The sequence below is a fragment of the Podarcis cretensis genome (genome assembly GCF_951804945.1).
Source record: "Podarcis cretensis genome assembly, chromosome: 2".
Taxonomy (NCBI): Eukaryota; Metazoa; Chordata; class Lepidosauria; order Squamata; family Lacertidae; genus Podarcis; species Podarcis cretensis.
The window spans coordinates 106,869,094-106,885,317 of record NC_137171.1 but is presented as its reverse complement, the minus strand read 5'-3'; the positions used below and the strand labels follow the sequence as shown (position 1 = coordinate 106,885,317).

General features: G+C 49.3%; 1 protein-coding gene across 10 annotated transcripts in view; it reads left to right on the top strand.

Annotated features, from left to right (window-relative positions):
* The window catches only part of USP19 (ubiquitin specific peptidase 19), a 42,835-nt gene that overhangs the window by 13,211 nt on the left and 13,400 nt on the right, over nucleotides 1–16,224 (top strand). For 6 of the 10 annotated variants that reach the window (XM_079957985.1, XM_079957986.1, XM_079957992.1 and 3 more), the window contains 16 exons: nucleotides 1,555–1,688; nucleotides 3,332–3,706; nucleotides 6,095–6,347; nucleotides 7,310–7,466; nucleotides 7,602–7,673; nucleotides 8,898–9,031; nucleotides 9,449–9,663; nucleotides 10,967–11,165; nucleotides 11,283–11,416; nucleotides 12,455–12,613; nucleotides 12,756–12,866; nucleotides 13,231–13,341; nucleotides 13,756–13,857; nucleotides 15,448–15,588; nucleotides 15,760–15,878; nucleotides 16,009–16,146. In XM_079957985.1, the coding sequence (XP_079814111.1) occupies nucleotides 1,555–1,688; nucleotides 3,332–3,706; nucleotides 6,095–6,347; nucleotides 7,310–7,466; nucleotides 7,602–7,673; nucleotides 8,898–9,031; nucleotides 9,449–9,663; nucleotides 10,967–11,165; nucleotides 11,283–11,416; nucleotides 12,455–12,613; nucleotides 12,756–12,866; nucleotides 13,231–13,341; nucleotides 13,756–13,857; nucleotides 15,448–15,588; nucleotides 15,760–15,878; nucleotides 16,009–16,146 (2,554 nt within the window). The remainder of the gene's footprint in view (nucleotides 1–1,554; nucleotides 1,689–3,331; nucleotides 3,707–6,094; nucleotides 6,348–7,309; nucleotides 7,467–7,601; nucleotides 7,674–8,897; nucleotides 9,032–9,448; nucleotides 9,664–10,966; nucleotides 11,166–11,282; nucleotides 11,417–12,454; nucleotides 12,614–12,755; nucleotides 12,867–13,230; nucleotides 13,342–13,755; nucleotides 13,858–15,447; nucleotides 15,589–15,759; nucleotides 15,879–16,008; nucleotides 16,147–16,224) is intronic. The other 4 variants (XM_079957993.1, XM_079957990.1, XM_079957991.1 and 1 more) reach the window with 3 other exon arrangements.

Below are 16,224 nucleotides of genomic sequence, written 5' to 3'. Positions count from 1 at the left end.
AACAGTTTAGGGATTTTTTGTTTTGTAATGCTTTGGGCTTCATTTAGCATCTGCTTCAGCCCTGAATGCCACAGTCTTTAAAACCCCTAACCCCCAAGATTAAGGGCTTCTTAGTGGAATAACTGTTTGTGATAGCAAATTAAGGGGAATGAGTCTTCTTCCCACAGAGGCCCAAGAAGTGGCAGATGAAGATTCAACAGGAAACTTACATTGTTCTGATTGTGCAGCGGAGAGCAAAATGTGGCATTTATTGTTGGATCCTGCAGTTTGTATAGGATCCTGAGAGACTTAGGTTTTCTTTTTAAAAGATCTTATGTCCCAGATTTGCATAAACAGGCATGAGAACATGTTGTTAAGTATTTTTGTTGTGTGTGTGTTTTGTAAATGCTCAACACACAGCAAGCAGTAAAAGTCTGGGTCAAGAGATGCCAGCTCTCAGGGAATAGATTTCACTTGGCATAGTTATTTGCTATTCTCTATGGCTCTCAGCTTGCTTCTTCAGGCTTGACCATGAGTCCCAGCCCTTCTTTTTCCATCCCTTGCAAAAAAAAAAAAAGTACAACTTAAGTCTTTTTAAAAAAACGTTACTGTGTGAAACATTATTCACCCCAATGCAAAATGTTGTAGAACTGTAAACATTTAAAAAACAAAAAGAAAAAACCCTTTTCTCATGAGACTAGCACAGCACTATCCTGGTTAAGTCAGCACAGGTGTGCTTCTGTTTTCATCCAGTTGCGGCTTGGCAAAAACATTGAGAACATACAAAGTTGCCTTATGCTACATCAGACCATCTAGCCCAGGCATAGGCAAACTCTGGCCCTCCAGATGTTTTGGGACTACAACTCCCATCATCCCTAGCTAACAGGACCAGTGGTCAGGGGTGATGGGAATTGTAGTCCCTGTGAGATTTTGACCAGCTTCGGCCCATCTGAAGCTGATACAGGCTCGTCTTATCTTGAGCCCAAGCAGAGTAATCCACACAGCAGAAGGATAAGCAGTATGTGCCACATTCTTTAACTTTATTTACACTCTATGCTGAGAGAATACAAACATGCATCTTACCTCTGAGAGCAGAGAAGCAACTGTCTCTCTAACAAGGAAACCGAGAGAACAGTGAAAAACAGGAAACCACATCCAGAAAGTCACATCCAGGAAACGTCACATCCAGTCTCCCATTCCCGTGGGAATCCAACAGTAACTTGGACTGTGGAATGCAAAACAATGTCTTGTGACTGCAGTTGCTGCTCAGTGAGGGAAATAGAAACCAACATCCCCAAACATCTGGAGGGCTGGAGTTTGCCTATACCTGATCTAGCCCAATACTATCTTGTGATGACTAGCAGTGGCTTCCCAAGGTTTTGGACAGAGGCTATTCCTGATCTCTTGAGGGACATTCACTAGAGAAGTCAGAGATTGCACCTAAGACCTTCTGCCTTCAATGCACTATTCGCTGTTGCCGCTCTGTTGTCTTATTGGCGGGGGGAGTGGGGAGTGAAATGCAGCCGAAAGACTGTTGTATGTGCCGTATCTCCCCCTCCCATCCCCTACCCTTAGATGGCCGCGAGTGGAGCTGCCAGTTATTTGCAGAGATTGAGAGCTCCTGCAGCAAAGTCCAGTACAAGAAGGGCAATATCCTACAGCTGGTGTTACAAAAGAAGATCCCGTTGCACACTTGGGCTTCACTTTTGGTAAGATTCCGCCTTATTCTGAACCTTCAGGTGGGGTTTTGTTCCGTAGCTCAGCCTTTTCTGAAACCAGCAAGGATAGGTAGAATGAGAGCCGGACTGCCTTTTCATAGAATCTTAGAGTTGGAAGGGACCCCGGAGGGTTGGCTCGGCAGTGATATACTCCAGGGAGCCGCAGCAGCTGCTGTGACTCTGGGCAAACAGTCCCCAACCTGTTACCCATGGCCAGCCTAAATCTGTTTCCTGTAAGCAAAGGGGCCACATTTATTATTATTTTTATTACTTACTAAACTCATTTATTACTGCTCGGTCCCTGCTCCTGCCCACCTAGCAGTTCGAAAGCACATCAAAGTGCAAGCAGATAAATAGGTACTGCTCCGGCGGGAAGGTAAGCGGCGTTTCCGTGCACTACTCTGGTTCACCAGAAGCAGCTTAGTCATGCTGGCCACATGACCCGGAAGCTGTACGTCGGCTCCCTCAGCCAATAAAGTGAGATGGGTGCTGCAACCCCAGAGTCTGCCACGACTGGACCTAATGGTCAGGGGTCCCTTTACCTTTACCTTTTACCTGCCCTTTACCAAAGGTTCTAGGTGGCTTACCTCATAATAAAACAGTAAGATACATACATGAATAATGTATCACTAAAACAGTAGTACAACTGGTAAAATCCTTAACGGTAATCAAACATTTCCACAAGTGTGGCCAAAACCTTGTGCCTTGGTGTGTCTTCTTAATACCTGCAAAGCTGGGGCTAGGTGCACATCCAGAGGCAGGGAGTTCCACAGTCACATGTCAGTTCCCATGGCACCAAGCAGGGGATTCTCATTGCCACCCCCTGGACATGCCTCTGTAGGTAGAAGTGGAACCACTGCAACACAGTGCCTCCAGCTTCTGACCCTTGGAGTCAGTCCTAAAGAATACCATGGTCAAAAGAGACCAAGTGGTAAAGAAAAATTAACAGTTGCACCCGCACCCTAAACACTTTTCTAACAACCAGGGTGACTAATGCTGTTTCAGTCCCAATCCCAGGCCTTAAACCAGACCGAAATGGCTGTAGGTAACCCATTTCTCCCAAGCATGCCTGCAAGTTGAATCTCCCCACCCCTTTTGAGCAACTGGCTCCCAAAGGGGATATTTTCAACTGGGCAATAGCTATTCAATACTTAAGGAACTGGGGAGCTCCTCTTAAAGTGGCAGTGGTATACCTCCTCCTTAAGGGCAACAGACGCATCCATGCATTCCTGCCTGGCTAGCTTTTATAAGCTATTACAGGGAAGGTGGAGAGAATAGCAGATCACTCAAACCCTTACAAGCACCCTGCCCCCATCATTGGGCTGCCGTAATTGAAATTGATCTGATACAATTGGACCAGGCAACACTCAGGACACCACCTCAGGATTTGCTCTGTGGTGTCATGTTCTGTTTAAATCTGAGTGATGTTATCCTCAGAGCGCCTTTTCAAAAATGTCACAGCAGCTTCCAATAACTCAAACAACTACAAGCCCCCCATTAATGGAATTGGTCCAGCATGCAAAAAGCAGGTCAAGTGTATGTCTGGCTGCATCCATTAAGCTCAGTCTGAAAGGAGCCTGCTCCTCTCCCTAACTCAATATAGTAATTTTTAGCCTTTAAAAAATTTGTTCCAGAAACGCTGCAAGGATGGCTCAAGGGAGCAGACGAAGAGGCCTGCGTGTAAGGAGAATGGCAAGGAAAAATCCCCTTCTGTGGTGGAGGTGCCTGAGGAGCCCCAGCCTGACAGCACAGCGGAGCCATCCAGGGGCAAACGGGATTCCTCCAACCCAAAGCGAGGCTCTGGGAGGAACGAGGCTGCAGGAGGGAAGAGCCCAGCCAGTCCGGGACTGCCAGCTGGCCCCAGTGCCAAAAGGGCAGTGGGTGTCAAAGCTAGCCTGTCTGAGGAGGAAGGAAACAGCTGCAGCTTGGGGAGCCCAGGACTCAGTGGGAAAGCCGGCAACCCGAGAAATGACAAGGGAGCCCAAGGCGACGCCCCGCCAGACCTAAAGGTGAGAAGCGGGGAGAGAGGGGTGTGCATGGCTCAAGGCTGGGACCGGCTGCTTTTTTGTCGTTGAGCCCTATGGCAAAGGGAACAGGCTGCCTCCTTCCTCCCATCAAATGACTGTCAGTCCAAGAAAGGGCAGACTTGGCTCTGTGGTCTGTCCCTGTGGAGAGGAGACTCTGGGATGCTCATCAGAAATGCAGGTGTGCCATCCTTGCTTCCACTTGTAGACACATTACTGGAATTCTTCCTCGATTATTCCCAAAGGCCTTGTTCTGAAATCCACTGCATGGTCTAAACATAGATGCAGGTACACATGTCTGGAGTTCAGAACATAGAACTCCAAGATGCAAGGCTGGGCACACGCTAAGGCGTTTTGTCAACATGTGATACGTCCCCTTGGCTCTTCCTTTGTGGGCACTGTGTGTGTGGCCAATGCCGTGTCCCTGGAAAACAGGTTGGCGCGGCCTGCTCAACTGTCTGACCTAGGTTCAGACACGCCCCCTGGAGTAGGGAAGCACTAGCTGAAGGCAGAGTGGAGGCCGAATCAGATGGGCCATCCAGTGGCACTGGGGTGGTGCTTCTTCCCAGCAAACCACTAGGGACCTCTTCCCAACCATGCAGCTGAATACTCTCAAGACTGCTTGGCCCCTCTACAGCGTCAGGCTCCAAACCCTTCTTCCTCCCCCTCAGACCAGTCCTGCCAAGATGTCGCCATGGAGCTCGTGACACTTGGCCCCAGTTTTGTGGCTTGCTATCCTCCTCACTTTTGAGAACAGGGATTTCACTTGAGCCTTCCAAGTTTTAACAGCTTTCCCACACAAGAGGCTCACTTGTCCTGTTCCTGAAGGGGCTTGAAATGACCAAGTTTGCCTATAGGTAAACTGAGCTGGTGCTTTCTCTTTCTCACCCTTTCTGATTGCTACAATTACTAGATTAAGATGCTGTACTGCAAGAGCTGCAGTGCAGCAATGGTTGCGAGTACTGTACTGCATCCTACTGTGCAGAAAGCTGTTTCCAGGTGTTTAATGAAGCACAAGGGCAGAAAATGAATAAATGCATTCATTCCTAGCATCATATTATTATTATTACTATTATTACCATATTGGCCCGAATATAAGCAGCACTTTTTTTCCAAATTCCGATCCAGAAAAGTTGAAAGTTCAGTTTATATTTGTGACCTTATGATATTGCTGCTGAAACAGCTGCCCAGGTGGGCCATTGGGAGTGTGGGACAGCGGTATGCCGCCCACTCATGACTCCCAAGCCTCCCGCAAGCTGTCAAAACAAAAGGGGAAGGCCGCTGGCAAAGCGGCGCGGCTCCCCCCCCCCTCCAGGAAGCAGCCTGGGAGCGTGGGGCAACGGCACGCAGCCTGCCTGCCACTCCCAAGCCTCCCCCGGCACTGGCTTGGTGAGGTAGTGCCGGGAGGCAGTAGTGTAGGAGGCAGGCGTGCAGCGCGTTCAGAGCTGGGCTCTGCCCACCCCTTGTTCAGGGTGGTAGAGCCAGGAGGTGGGCCACACCCACAAATAAGCCTTGAATTTTAAAAGTGCGGTTTATTTGCGGGTGTGTCTTATATACGGGCCAATACGGTACTATTTTATACCCCTGATGGGATTCAAATGAGAGTTAAGGTATGGCTATGCCCTAGGAAGGGACGCTGGTGGCGCTGTGGGTTAAACCACAGAGCCTAGGGCTTGCCGATCAGAAGGTCGGTGGTTCGAATCCCCGCGACGGGGTGAGCTCCCGTTGCTCGGTCCCTGCTCCTGCCAACCTAGCAGTTCGAAAACACGTCAAAGTGCAAGTAGATAAATAGGTATCACTCCGGCGGGAAGGTAAACCGCATTTCCGTGCGCTGCTCTGTTTTACCAGAAGCGGCTTAGTCATGCTGGCCACATGACCCGGAAGCTGTACGCCAGATCCCTCAGCCAATAAAGTGAGATGAGCGCCGCAACCCCAGAGTCGGTCACGACTGGACCTAATGGTCAGGGGTCTCTCTACCTTTACCTTTATGCCCTAGAAAGGGCAGTCTTCACTAAAGGCAGTGTCCATTTCCTTGAATTTGTTTAGTTCTGCTATGCTGCTTGCCTCATCGCTGCTTTTGGTGGTATTAAGAGTCTCCCAGTTCAACTGTATCTTGTGTTCCTTAGCATGTTGCAAAGGTGTCCTTGGCACCTCCCTTAAGCATTGCAGTCCACCCCTCAGGTGCATGTTGAACACTGGTGATATTCACCCTTAGAGGCGCCATGGACTACAGCTGCAATCTTTGTTCTTTTCTATTAGTCATACGTCACATAATTTTATAGGAGAAGGTCGCTGTGGCATGCCTCAGGTTACATGTTTTGCAGTGGCTATCGCTGCATCTGATTGTGCCTTCTCTCCTCCCTACATTGCCAGGCTGACAACATGGAGAGGGTGTCGGTGCCTGTGGAAACGCAGCTGCCTACTGTCTCTGCAGACTCACTGCCCTGCCAGCTTCGGCCCTGCCCAGAGAAGAGGGCTCCACAGCCAGCCAGTTCCTCTGAGACTCCACAGGGGCCAGAAGTTGCTTCTGCCTTCAGCGAAGGCCTCTCCTCCTCTCCGCCATCCAGGGACACTGAGAAAAGAGGCTGGTCCGAGGACAGCGATGCCCTTGAGGCTGTTGCTAATGGTGAGGGAGGGAATGGGGTTCCTGCATGCTCACCCATTTAAGAAATAATTTGAATTGGTCTATGAATTAGCAACAGGACCTACCTTATGTAGAGGAGCTGGGGAAACCTAGCCAGATGGGCAGGGTATAAATAATAAAATTGTTGTTGTTGTTATTAGGCAAGAACTGGTTGTGGACAAGCGCTATATTTATATATATGTATAATATATATATTATATATATGTAATTTTTATTGATTCCCCCCCACCATAACAAATATGCAATGTCAGTAACATTTGACAAGGGCTATGTTTTGAGCTGTTCACAAGAAGTACCACATCAGAATTGGGTGAAGAATTCAGCATCCTGAAAAGCTCTGTTTTTATTTTTAAAACAAGGTGTTAGCCTAGGCTTGAAACTGTTCAGGCAGCAAGAAAGGCCATGGCTGGGAATGCCTCTGCCTGAGATTTACTGTTGGTCACAGTGGACAGTACCAGCCTAGATGGACTTGTAATCCAGCTTGCTATATGATCTGTCCACCAGGCATTGTGTAGCCAATCTCAGAAATTGATAGAGGAGTGGAACAGTGTAATTGTTCGCAATGGCAAGGGAGACGTGGGTCTTGTGCTCTGCATAGCTCTTTGCTGCTCTTTGTGATTGGCAGAAGCCTAAACAATTTATGCAAATTTGCATAAGGTATATAAGTTGCGTAATTTAATTTTTGGACGCTGAATTTTAACATTTCAAGTGCACGCTGCTCCGGTGCATTCTGCAGACTAATGTCTGGTTGATCTATTTCCAAGTCCTCCTACCTGAACCCAAGAGACAAACCCTATTTGAGAATTTAGGTCACATGCTGGGCTCTCTCGCTCCCTTGTCACATTTCTCTGGCTTGCCGTTGCTGAGGATGGTGCAGAGGCGCTATTCAGAGCCCCTCTATTACTGTCATTACTGTCATTGCCTTTGCTTTCCCCCCCTCCCAGAACCAGAGCCCACAGTGAATCTGACGTTCGTGAAGAACGACTCGTATGAGAAAGGGAACGATTCTATGGTGGTGCACGTTTATGTGAAGGAGATTCACAAGGAGATGTCTAGGGTGCTGTTTCGGGAGCAAGACTTCACACTGTTGTTCCAGACGAGGTATGGTGACTCCTGTTGTAGAGGCCAAGTGCTTTTCCTTCCCAGAACTGGACTTTGCCAGTAAGTGGGATCGACAGCGGGGAAGCGATGGCTCCTGTCTGTCTCTTTTGCCTGAACTTCTTTCTCTCTTTGCAGTGATGTCAACTTCCTGCGACTGCATCCAGATTGTGGCTCTCATACAGTATTCCGGTGGCAAGTGAAACTCAGGTATAAGACTTTCCTTCTCTACACTAATGGTATAGACAGTGTTTCTGTTGCTCTTCCCCACCTGCACATCCAGCACCAATCTGACACAGCTCTTCTCCCTTCTGAATTAAGGTCTATGAATCAGTATATTAGAAATCAATGTATATTACTTTACACTGGGGGCCCAGGCCTGGGACACTGGATAGAAGAGGTGCTCAGGTATCTCTTCCCTTCATAGTGATGATATTGTAGATTTTTTTTAATGGGGTTCTTTGTCGCCGGTTACTATGGCTTTGTTTTGCTAATACACACCAGCAATCAGACATAACAAAGCCTAGCTGTCCCTGCATCATAATCTAAATAAGCCTCCTACCCACTTTTCTGTTCTGTGGCACAAGAAGCAACCTTCGTATTGATCACACGCTGCCAGACAGCCCAGTCTAAAGCGTGTGAACTTGTGCAAGCTGGGTAGCTACTTCCCGTTTTTACTTCTGCCCTGGAGAAGTGGGTACACTCTCCTGTCCCCTCTTTCCTTACTGTGCCATGTGGACACAACAGTGCCAGTAGCCTGAGCCCAGTTTGCCAGAAATTGTAATAAGGTGGGCAACCTTTAGTGTGGGGTCCCTTTTGGAGAAGGTTTCCCCCCTCCTCCCACCTTCCTATGTAATGGGATGAGCACAGTACAGTGGTGCCTCGCAAGACGAAAAGAATCCGTTCCGCGAGTCTCTTCGTCTTGCGGTTTTTTCTTCTTGCGAAGCAAGCCCATTAGCGGATTAGTGCTATTAGCGGTTATGGGGCTTAGCGGGTCAGCTGATAAACGGCTTATTGGGTCAGCTGATAAGCAGCTTAGCGGGTCAGCTGATAAGCGGCTTAGCGGGTCAGCTGATAAGCGGCTTAGCGGATCAGCTGTTAAGCGGCTTAGCGGATCAGCTGATAAGCGGCTTAGCGGATCAGCTGATAAGCGGCTTAGCGGCTTAGAAAAAGGGGGGGAAAGGGAAAAAAACCCGCAGGAACTCGCAAGACATTTTCGTCTTGCGAAGCAAGCCCATAGGGAAATTCGTTTTGCGAAGCACCTCCAAAACGGAAAACCCTTTCGTCTAGCGGGTTTTCCGTCTTGCGAGGCATTCGTCTTGTGGGGCACCACTGTACTTTGGGAGTTACGCTCTTCTGTGATGCCCAGACATCCTTAGGTTAGGTCTATGCCTCCTGTTCTCTGATCCCTGGTTGGGTTGCTTTGTTTTGCAGGAACCTCATAGAGCCAGACCAGTGTACGTACAACTTCACCCCCGCTCGCATCGACATCTGCTTGAAGAAGCGGCACAGCCAGCGCTGGGGGGGTCTCGAGGCTCCTGCCGCACGAGGTCTGCACCTTGACTTTTGTGAGCTCGCCTTGTTGGGATTCTTGAGGTTTGACAAGGATGCTGGGGCTTCAGCGTCAGATATTCTGATTAGTATTACTATTTGTGAACTGCCGTGTGATTGTTAACCCCCATCTATGATCCTCTGATGAAGGGAGTTATAGAAATGGTATGAAATGAATGCTGTTGTTGGCTGGGGATGTTGAGGTCAGAAATTACTTGGGGACAGGACCAGATGGAGGGTGTGAAAGAGGGTTGATGTTGTGATGTCTGCTTGGAATCCAGAAAAGGTTCCCCACCGTTTCTTTTTAAGCAAGGAAGGGCAGCCGGGCTCACTGCACAGCAACCGTCCTGGCGCTGGCGCAGTGAAGAGCACGCCGCTCACCTCTCAGTGCACATGTGCTGCTAACCACAAGCCCACTTTTCCCCCTTTTTAAGGTGCAGTGGGTGGTGCGAAGGTTGCCATGCCAACAGGCCCTACTCCCCTGGATAAAAGCCAACCTGGAAGTAACCAGCACCCGCTGTCCACTAAGGAGGAGGCACGAGTGGGAGAGAAGGAGAAGCCGCGAGCAGAGGAGAGCAGCCTGGATGGCGTAGCCGCTCGGACGGTGACGGAGCATGTGCCAGTGAAGCAGGAACCACTCGTCCCCTCGGTGAGAACTCCTGGCCTGCGCTGGGAGTTTCGAATCCCAGTCTCTAGGGCTCAGGCAGACACGCTATCAGGGGAGGTGGTAGGCTGAAGACAGGAGCTACTTGGATTACAATGGGTTTGAACCTTGCGCAGATTATTACAATGACCAATGAGTTAGGAGTGAGCAGCTGCAACAAAATGTTGCTTGTGGGCGGAACAATGCTGTTTGGATGGAAATAGCTCTATGGCTGTTTTTTCTATTTGGTGCCTAAAGGTGGAGATCTGACTGGCTGTTAGACCTTCAGACCTTCTCCTTTCCAGCATAAGGGGAGCCATTCAGGGAAGGACTGTTTCCTGCATTGCCTCTGAACCAGGGGGAGTGCGAGGAAATTTCCTGACCTTGCATCAAGTTGACTTGTCACCAGCAAAGGACGCTCTACTATTATTACTACTACTACTACTACACCACACATACACACACCCCTCTATCTACCTACCTACCTACCTCTTCCTCTTCCTAGCCAGGAGGGATATGGGAAAAGTCAAATTTCTGAAGATGGAGGCAGCGAGGCAGTGCTGGAACTAAGGCTGTTAATAACTTCCTTGGACATGTGAATGCACATGTGAGCAGTCATGGGGGGGAGGGAACAGGGGTGGAAGGAACGTTGCCATCAAGTTAAAAGCACTTTCTGCGCTTCTGCAACTCTCAGGTTCCCCTAAATGTCAGGGTGCCTTCATGCTTTGTATGGTTGTTGCTGTTTTGGACACATAAGGATCGGCATTCAGAGAATGCATTTGCTTTTAGCATATGGGAATTGCACTGTGTGACATTAGTTAAAGGAAAATCAAAAGTAATGCAGAATATGCACTTAAGAATTGCTGGGCTGGGTCCAGCATTTTATCTCAGCAGTTGTGTTCTGACAGTGGGCAGGTAAAGTCCATTGGGGAAGTTTCTACAGAAAAACAACAGAGGGCGGTACCTCCAGCAGCAGGTAATTGGGGGTATACAACTGATAAGGCTGAACCCTACACATATGGGTGTGATTCTTGCTGTCCATGCCAGTGAACAAAGAGCATATATGCGATCATCTAATTAGGATGGATTAGCCGTTTTGGGGGAATTGCTCTGTGTATGAATAATAAATGATTTTTTTAAAAGTTAAATGTGAGCAAGGCCTGGGTTTCTGTGCCGGAGAGAGGAAGGGGAAAGTGGGGTGGTGACCATAGAAATCCAGCATGCAAAGCCTAGAAACTCTGGGCAAGACAGAGAGCCTGGCAACCAATGGAAGCTGCCTCCTTGACTGTGTTAGCATCTTCCCCTCCAGCCCAAGCCAACATGCATGGTCCCACCCATGACTCACAGCCCCGTCAGCAGCGAAAGCGTGGAGGAAGAGGAGGAGGAGGAGGACAAGAAGGTGTGCCTGCCCGGTTTCACGGGGCTGGTGAACCTGGGCAACACCTGCTTCATGAACAGTGTTATCCAGTCTCTCTCCAACACCCGGGAGTTGCGAGACTTCTTTCACGGTAAGCTGTATCTTAAGAGTGGGACCAGGGCTGGACCTGTCTCTGTGCGTGCCATGGTTGGCCTTCACCTTCCACCTTCCATCACCTTTTCTCTCTCTTTCACTTACACTCCTGTAGATCACTCCTTCGAGTCCGAAATCAACTACAACAATCCCCTGGGAACTGGGGGGCGCCTGGCTATCGGCTTTGCAGTGCTGCTGAGGGCGCTTTGGAAAGGCACACACCACGCCTTCCAGCCCTCCAAGCTGAAGGTGAGGTATCTCTGCAGAAGCATATATAGGCTGAGAGGATGAGCTACCCAAGTGGGCAGCAGGAGGCCGTGTGTGTGTGTGTGTGTGTGTGTGTGTGTGTGTGTGTGTCCGTGTCCACCTATGCCTATGTAGTTTTGTTGTGCAGAGGCAGGTTCCCAGTGCTTGTGACCAAGAAGCTGCTTAGGGTTGGGCAGTTGGGCTGTGCAGTTTGTAGCAAGCCTGATTCTCAGGGAGCTGCTGGGGGTCGTTAGGGGGCAGGGAACAGCTTTAATCCCCTTCCAATAGTTTCCACTAGAGTGTCGCTTGCTTTCTTCCATGTGTATTTATAGTTACTATATGGTCCGAGCAAATTGCTGTTCTGGGGAGCACTGTTGGCAGTGAAAGCAAAATTTATCTGCTCTCCCTCAGGGGGGATCCTTTATGGGTTACAGTGTATAAAAACTACACACACACACACCCCTGTGTGTTGGAATTAAGGGCATTTTATTACTTGGGAGCTTAATAATGATAAATTATGCAAGCACAAACCATTTTTGTGCCTTCTGGCTGGAAATGATTTTGGATCACCAGCAACCATTTAGATTCTCAAGCAGGAAGCCTCTGGGCTTTAGGAAACTTTAATCCGGACTGTGCACACTTCTGAAGCTACTTGTCCTGGTAGTTACTGTTTTTCCATATAGCTCTTGAGCCCATTCACCTCTCACTTGGCACTTTCCACTCTTTCCAGTCCTGAGAGGACAAGGGGAGCACCATTTGCTGAGAACTGCAAGTGGGAAGAGTGCCGCCGTCCTCAGGTTTTGCTTATGGGCTTCCCTTGGGCACCTGGTTGGCGCCGTGAGAAGATTGTATCTGATGCTAGTAGACCTGACCGATTGACTTAGGTTCATTAATTTTACTGGGTCTGTTCTGAGCAGAGCTTAGCTGGATACGACCCAGGATGCTGGACTAGATGGCCATCTGCTCTGATCTGGCAGAACGTTCATTCTGATCATGCCATACAGGCGTCTGGCTGTTCATGACGCTCCTTTCTTCCCACAGGCGATTGTGGCCAGCAAGGCCAGCCAGTTTACAGGCTATGCTCAACACGATGCCCAGGAATTCATGGCTTTTCTGCTGGATGGGCTCCATGAGGACCTGAACCGCATTCACAGCAAGCCCTACACTGAAACGGTAGATTCAGATGGACGACCTGATGAGGCAAGTCTTTATATATACACATATATAATATATACAATGGCCCAGTGGAAGTTGGGAGGCCTTGGCTAGGCTGAGCCTGAAGGACCTTTGCTCACCCCTGCCTTTGTTCCCTCACTGCTATTTACTTGTTTTTGACTGCTAGATTGTTGCTGAAGAGGCCTGGAAACGGCACAAGATGAGGAACGACTCCTTCATCGTGGACCTGTTCCAGGGCCAGTACAAGTCCAAGCTAGTGTGCCCTGTGTGTTCAAAGGTAGTGTGCCAACTCTTTGGGTTTCCTGGTTGCTTCGCAGCTCTGAGCCTGCTGCGGGGCAACATGGCCTGCATCTAAAGTTGCTTTTCCTCCACTAGCTTGGCGGGAGGTGGTATTTACTAATTTTACAGTGATTATTCATTAGCTTGGACCATATCCTCCACTCCACGGTCCATGTGTCCTGCCATCAAGGACTTTGGTGATCCTTTGGTACGACACCTTTACCAGGCTGCCTCCTTCCCTTGGTTGCTGCCCTCTGACCCCAGACTCGCCATTTCTGTATCTCTGGGGTTTGCCAGTGCCTCCAGCACTACGCATTATGTCCAGGGGGTGCTGATTGACTGCCAAATCCTATTGCTTGCAGGTGTCCATCACGTTTGACCCCTTCCTCTATTTGCCAGTCCCCCTACCCCAAAAGCAGAAAGTGCTGACGGTCTATTACTTTGCAAAGGAACCGCACAAGAAACCTGTTAAGGTAAGAGCAGCAGCATCCCAGCTGCCCAGGATGAATCTTTTATCTTGTGCTTTAAATGCCTTCAGAATAGTGTCTATGTCATGAGCGGCCTTGAGCTTTAGAGATTTCTGAAACTCAGCGGGACATACCAGCGGAAATAACATCTGCTTTGAGAGGCAAAGCAATATGTGTCGGGGGCAGGTTCCAAGTGCTTCAACTCAAAATATGTCTAAATTGCAATAGAGAGCATGTGAACATAGGCACACCACGGGTACAGCTTTGATTGGTTGGCTAATCCAATGAGGTAAGCCTGGTGCAGTTCAGGAACTACATTGTCGAAGTTGTAAATGTTAATGAGACCAGGGAGTGGGAGGGAAGACTGGAAGGGACACACACCGTGATATACCTACCCCAGCACATGCTCTCTTCCAACAGTTCCTGGTGAGCATCAGCAAGGAGAATTCCACTGCCATGGAGGTGCTAGACTCTGTGTCCCATAGCGTGCGAGTGACTCCTGATAACCTGCGCCTGGCTGAGGTAGGCATGGTCCGGCTGATTGCTTGTGTCCAAATGCTGCTAAAGTTGTGGTTCTAAGGATTCCTAGCAGCAGTGAGGCTTGTTCACTGAATGGAAGCTTCTTGGCATTCAGATCACCTCTGGAGCTTTTTCTTTCTGTGGATGCCGTGCCCTTTTCACAACACAAGGCTTGGCTGATCTCCCCTGGCTGTGGCTGCCCGGGTACCAGAGAGCCATTATGTGTACAGGAGACCTAGTGACCTGGCAGCCAAGGTTTTTGGCAGAAAATTTCCAATCAATATGCAAAATTTGGCTCTGCTTCTTGCCTTTGCTCTTGCATCTGGCCACTTCATTGGGATCCCTTACCTGCAACCTCCAGAATTTCATTTGAGTGTCATCAACACAGAACCCTACCTCTCACTAGGCTGTGCATGATGTATTATATGTGTGGGTGTGTGCACGCACACCCCCACACCCACCCACATCTCAGTAGTTGTGGCATGCATTACACTGGGACTGTACATGCACACAAATTTCTTGCTTAAAAATAAGAAGGCTGACCACAGAGCAAGTGGTGCTGCACTCAAGACTTAATCTGTACTAGGCCCCGCCAGGAATAAACTCTGGAGTGTCTACCAAGGAAAAGACCTGGACCAAAATCCTGTTTGTTGGGTGGAGCAAGGGGGGGGTGGGAATTGTCATGAGCATATGGAGACAATGATGGTCTATCCATGCCCCGTTCCTCCCATATGCTTACAGTTAGGCAATTAGACTAAACTGGATCCTTGCAGCATATGTATCTACTTTTGCATGAACCTAGTTGGAAATACCTCCCGCTTCTTAAAAAAGTGCTGCAAATTCGTCTCCTTTTTCCTCCTCCTCTTCCTCCCACCAGCAAGTTCTCAATTCTCCCTACTCCCCAAATCTAAGACTGTATTATTGTTCCAGGCTAAGTTAGGACTCTAAAGACTCAACCCAGAGAGTTCCTCCTATTCCATTCACACATAAAAGGATCTGGTTCCTCCCCCGCCACCTCCCTTTTTTGCAGCTCTATGTCTGTCTGTCTGTCTCCCCACCCCACTCCGTCCTCATCCTGACACAGTGCTGTTCTAATGAGTCTTTACTGCCACTAGCACAAACCTATATAGTAATAATGAACATTTTCCAGGTGGATCCTTGTGTAACCAGAATAGCACCGTGTGTATGTGTAGAAAGACGTGCATGGTCTGAAATGGGGAGGGAAGGACTTTAGGGTGTGCACTCAGAACTGCTCTGAGGATTTGGCATTCCCGGTGGGCATGGCAAGGCTGTTCAGCTGTTTGAGGAAAAAGGGAAACTGGAGGAAGATGAGAAAATTGAGTATCCTGGAGTGGGGCCTGATTGGCCAGCTGGAAATTCAGAACAGGTGCACGATTCACCACAACATTTTGTTGCAGCAATTGCTGCACACCCTGCTTGTTCAGTATTTGGTTTGTTTATTGGATCCAGGCCAAGCTTATTGTTCCATCTTGGACAGTCCACATGTCACTGGGAAGCTCAGAAGCAGAGCAAATTGCTTTTCCCCTGGTTAACGCTCTGCTGGACTTCACCTCCCTTTTTTCCTTTGGTTAGGTAATCAAGAACCGCTTCCACCGCATGTTCTTGCCTTCACACTCATTGGACACGGTCTCCCCCACAGACCTCCTGCTGTGCTTCGAAGTGCTTTCTCCAGACCTGGCCAAGGAGCGTGTGGTGGAGCTGCAGGTCCAACAGGTAAGTGCCAGGAGCTGCCATTACACCCTCCATACAGGTGTACGAGAAGGAGATGGAAAGAAAGCTCTTAGGCTTTCAAGGTGAAACCTACACATTCTGTCCTGCCACCTTCCCAGTACAGGTGCCCACCGCTTCCGAATCACCCTAAGCGGGCATTTTCTCTCCCCTAAGCGTCCTCAGGTGCCCAGCGTTCCCATCACCAAATGTGCCGCCTGTCAGAAGAAGCAGCAGTCAGAAGAGGAGAAGCTGAAGCGCTGCACTCGGTGCTACCGTGTCGGCTATTGCAACGTGTAAGCCGCCCCTTCTTTTTTCACCCTCTCCATAGCTGAGAGCCGTCTCTTGCTCTCAGGCTGGGCTGGGATGGCTGCGTCGAGCCCCTTCGGCCCTCTGCATGAGACTGTTTTTGTGTTTGTGTTTCAGAGTGTGCCAGAAAACACACTGGCCTGACCACAAAGCTTTGTGCCTCCCTGAGAACATTGGCTTCCCCTTCCTCATCAGCGTGCCGGAGTCACGCCTCACCTATGCACGGCTGGCCCAGCTTCTGGAAGGTTATGCGAGGTAAGGTAGCCAGAGTATTGGCAGCGCTCTTGGGCGCTTGGCCAGCCACCGCTGTTTGGCTCGTTTTGTAGGCTTTGG